The sequence below is a fragment of the Sipha flava genome, unplaced genomic scaffold (genome assembly GCF_003268045.1).
Source record: "Sipha flava isolate LNK unplaced genomic scaffold, YSA_version1 73_pilon_pilon, whole genome shotgun sequence".
Lineage (NCBI taxonomy): Eukaryota > Metazoa > Arthropoda > Insecta > Hemiptera > Aphididae > Sipha > Sipha flava.
This window is the reverse complement of record NW_020273613.1, coordinates 3,589,578-3,594,768: the sequence shown is the minus strand read 5'-3', so window position 1 is coordinate 3,594,768 and position 5,191 is coordinate 3,589,578. Positions and strand designations below refer to the sequence as shown.

Sequence of the window (5,191 nt, the reverse complement as noted above, 5' to 3'; positions counted from 1 at the left end):
AACTCGTCGTCACCTCAAAAAGACAGTTCCCGTAAGGAAAGTGATTTAACTACGGCAACAATTCACAATAAAATATTTTCCAATATTTTTTTTCCCCATCAATTCGATTCATTAATCTTGAATCTACTCTTTCTGTTAGCGCATGAAGTGCTCGCAATAGATTGAGCGGCTTGGGCGCAACTTGAATTTTTTATAATAATTAATAATTAACAAAAAAAATAAAATAATTGTGAACTGTATAATTGATATAATAAATTTAATTGATACAAGAATAATAATATAATAATAATAAAGATCACAGCCAGTTGTAATTTGTGTTAAAACAGTAATCATAATAAATTTATAATAATAATGGCAATGCAAAAAAAAATTAATGTTAAATAGATAAATGAAATGAATAAACGAAATAAATAAATAAATAAATGAAAGGTGTGGCCCACACGGCACACACCAAATAATAAATATAATACAAGTGTTGGCCCTACAGCGGCACAACAATAAATATATAAATAAAAAAATATAAAATAATACAATAATGTGGTAGATGCCTATGTCGGCCAATGCAATATAAACAACAATGTGGTAGATGTCTATGTCGGCCAATGCAAAATAATACAATAATGTGGTAGATGCCTATGTCGGCCAATGCAAAATAATACAATATAAATAAATAACGGCCTACGACGGCCAGGCCCGTCGGCCTTTAAAACACAAATGAACAAATATGGTCGACCAATACTCACTTGTGACTATGTTGAAATGGCTGGTTCCATCCACGCGACCGCACCAACCCTGTGATTAGACAATTGCCTTAGACGGCACACCGCAGTGTATCAATAAAAAATAAATCACAGAATTGGTACGTGCGACCACTCAAGCACAGTCACCAACGAAAACACTGCAACGGTCTACAGCCCTGGACAATGGAACAATGAACGAAAACCACGTCAATCACAAAACGAAAATGACACTACTCAACAAAAAACCGTGGTTTGAATGAAAATGGCTGCGGACGTACGAACACTTGAAAACGAAATTTGATGTGCACACCACGAAGACACAGAAACGAGAGCATGACTTGAAACTTACACGAAAAATAACCGATAAAATTTGAAGACGTGGAATAACGACATTTTTGTGCGATGATAACAGCGCGATTGCGTACCCGGCCAGTCGCACACGGAGGCTTATCACCGCCGCCGACGCACAGTGGTCCATAAAAAAAAAAAGTTGGAAAAAAATATTTTCATGGTGATTTTTATTATATTTTGATTTAAGCAAATAATAAAAAGTATTTAATATTTTATTTCATTGTTATTTACAGTAAATTAATTACGAATTAGTTTTTTATATATTAATCTACATTTTAATATACAAATGTTCACAATATGCTAGTTGTTTTCAATTTAATTATTCGTACTCCATAAATTCGTCTTCACTATTTTCCTCATTAATGTAAAAATCCTCTTTATTTTCTCCTACAATACATACAAGCAGTTTTGCTTCATCGCATAATGTGGTTGATTTTTTATTGCTAATTTTTCTTCTACTCGAAATAAGTGGATCTGATGAAATGAGCAAGTTATTAAATAAATCTTCCATTGTATGTTTTCTGGATATTTTTCTTGTGTTATTTTCCCTAAACCTCTTCATATCTTTATTCTTAGCTTCCTGTGCTTCTTCTGATAATAAACCGATTGGCAATATGGCATTTTCAACAATTTGTGTTCCGTGAATCAAAATTTTGTGAACGGATGCTGGTAGATAAAACCATGGATATTTACTAATGAATAATTGAGCTGTCTCAAATGCATAATTATTGAATTCAACTCCTAAAATAATATAAAGAAAACTAATATTTTTTAAATGGTTATGCATTCATTTCCTATTTATTAATTATTTTATTAAGCTAATAGAATACCTAAGATACTATTTTAAATGACATTATTTTGTTTTATATTACCTTTAATTTGTTCACCTGATGATATAACTTCAAGTATAACTTTGAATCGTACTATGATATTTTTATCAACACCGGTTATAGAAGATGATACGTCTGGATTAGAAAAAAATCGTCTGGCCGTGTTACCATTATTAGTCGTGCCACTTCCTCCAGGACGAGGTTGATCAATCAACAGACCCAATTCTTGTCTAAACTTAGTTTGTATTTCCTTTTTCTTTTTCTTTAACATTTCTTGGTCATCTCCCCGTGCTTGCCATTTTTTAAAACCTAATCGATACGCAACATGAATGAGGCATTCAAAAAACCTTATCCAAGCATGCAAGGATGATAAACCAAATGAAAGTGTTGATGGATCAATTGGACGTTGTTTTATCGTATTTAAATTGTTCATATCTTTTGGCCCTGCACCACATATATAACATTTTTGTGCCGACTTATTATCTGATATAGCATTACATACTTTTCCATCGATCATAGTTAACACAAGCTCATGTTTTACTGATACAAAATCGTCATTTCCCAAATTAACTATTGAAGATACCAAGTTTTGAATTTGATTCGATATATTTGATACTTCGTTTTGTATCAATTCGGTCGTTTCTTTTTGAAATTGTATATGAATTGGTCGGCAGTATTTGGTTGAAGATGTTCTTGGATTTTTCCAAATAAATTCTTTTAATGCCTCTTTTGATTCACCTGAATACATAATAATTTGAATTGGAACGAAAGACGTCAAAAAAATATTGCTATCACTCGCACTCTGGACATCATTAAATTTTTGTTTATATTGGGCCAGCCCTGATGACCCGTCCAATCCCCACTTACAAGCAAAACAACTGTATTATTTTTAAATTCGTATGCTGATAAATTTTCAATAGACTGAAATATTCGTTGTACAGTATGGTTCAATAACGATTGCAGAGTTGCTTCCGCAGATATTTCTGTAATTAATACTTGGTCTTTTTTGGGATAACATTGGGACTTCACTTCGAGTATTTTATTGTATGCAGGATATATATTTGCATTTCTCTGTTTTGCCTGTAATCGTATTAATGTGTACTATGATTTGGTGAGTTTAGCATCTATAATTAATGCCAATGCATCTTCTTCAGAATACATTTGAACTGGTTTAACATTTTGAAATGCAGTATACGCTCTTTGAATGTTCAGAGCACGAGTAGGAGTAGTAGACGTCGCTTCTTTTAATAATTTAGCAGCATCGACATTTCCGGTTTCTTTTAAACTTAACTGTGCCGCATAAACAAGTTCTTCTGTTGAGTTCGACGTACGCAATGTCTGGGTTTTATGCCTTTTTGTCTTGTCACACGCTTTAGAAAAAAGCACCTTTGGTCGTCCTACATGGGACATTGGTAAACTTTTTGAAACTTCAGAAAAAATAAATTTTTTGTTTAGCCACGTTTCAAAAATTGTGTCAAACCGATTTTTCGTTCTATTGCATTTCTGCCATCGTTTATCAAATTCGTTCATAAAAATATGCAATTTTTTTTTTCAAATCACTTTGATAATTTTCAGATTGCTCTTTCACATAATCCACTTTACATAGAACAAAATCATAGAGGGCCTCAACTTTATAATTTTTGTTAGATTTTAAATCTAATATTTTGAAGTATAAATCTCGGTGTGTTAATTTTGACTCCATTTCATTCAACAAATTCTAAACAAAAATTATTTATAAAAAATTGGGCAAATACGGGCAGCTGGAAATTATGAAATCTTATTTAGGACAAATTATAGAATTATACTTAACCTACGCTCTCACACTACTTCACGCTACTTTTTTTAAAAACTACGACTATTTTAGATTTTTATGTACAATAAAAACGTATTTTAAATATAATTTAACTAATTAAAATAATATGTTCTAGGTAAATAAAAATATAAATTTTAGTAAATTTATTTTCCTTACCTTATAAGCTTTCTACTGGTACCAAATATGTCGATTAAATATTAAATATCTTCGAACAAATGTCGGGAAGAAATGAGTACTTAGAGTTTTGTGAGTGTACGAAAAATACTATATCTTGTTATCGCAAACATTAAGCGATGTATTATCTTCACTAAAAGTGGTTCTATTAAACTAATAGCTATTAGATTAAATGTTCATTCTCATATAGAATACAAATCAACTTTTAAAAATATTTAATTCCAATAATCATTTTCAACATTTTTTCCTTTTTTTTTTAATTTTTTGACCACTGTGCGACGAGGGCTGCGGATACGTAACGCACCGCTACGCATCGCACGAAAATGATAACATAAAATGACAAACAAATGAATTGATAAAACATTAACACTTTCCTTAGTTTGATTGATTTATAGAATTTTCTTGTTGTCTTAACCTCGAACAAGCGTTTTTCCAGTCATTGAAACCTGAAGTAGCCAAATCAGAGTTAGGCTAGTAATTACTAATTCATTACTAAATAGTGTATTAATTTTCGGGACATTTTCTAGAGCTAATCTTTGTTTTTCCAATTATTTTTCTTGGCCAATTTCCTATATTTGTCTCCACTTAACTTAGAACGTTTCATTTTTATAGTCAGGTTGACCTATAATAGTATATCATTTGATATTAAATTAGTATGTTTAATAAATAATAATAGAATAATAATGATAGTACTTAATATTAAATTTGCAATTTCGAATTAATATTTAAGAAATGATAAAATACATAAGTCAAATTTTATGGTAAAACGCTTATTAATGACAAAACCTACTTTAATGTATATTAAGACATTTCGTTTTAAATTTGTTACATTAATTTCTTGTTAAAATAAAATAATTGATACAATAAAGTACATACCATAAGGCTTAAGAAATCGTTGCTTCATAACAAATGCAAATAAACGACCAGTCAATTTCCTTACGGCGTGATGTGTATCAAAATAATAAACCTAGTACGAGTATTTTATTTTAGTATTGAATCCCCTTAAGTATAATATTTGAGGCGTCATCGCTTATCGCGGAAATTTCCCCACATTGTACATTATCTACTATAATAATTATTATGAGATACAGATTTTAATGCTTCTTTCCTTCACGATTTACTATTAATATGATAAAATGATATTAATACGTTCTATTCCGCGGCTTATTCGCCGTGCCGATACCGCAACGAATTTCCGCCCGGTCGACTATTGTAATATATGGTATTAGGACAAAGTATCTAAGGACAAAATATCCAAATAAAAAAAATTATAAAAATCTGTA

At 30.7% G+C, this 5,191-nt stretch overlaps 1 protein-coding gene across 1 annotated transcript; it reads right to left on the bottom strand.

Annotated features, from left to right (window-relative positions):
- Positions 1-1,386: 1,386 nt before the first annotated feature.
- Positions 1,387-2,669, bottom strand: LOC112692465. Its single transcript, XM_025567142.1, has 2 exons — positions 1,964-2,669; positions 1,387-1,832 (listed from the first exon to the last, which is right to left on the bottom strand). Exons 1-2 carry the CDS (start codon positions 2,667-2,669, stop codon positions 1,411-1,413), a joined length of 1,128 nt encoding a protein of 375 aa, XP_025422927.1. The 3' UTR covers positions 1,387-1,410.
- Positions 2,670-5,191: the final 2,522 nt, after the last annotated feature.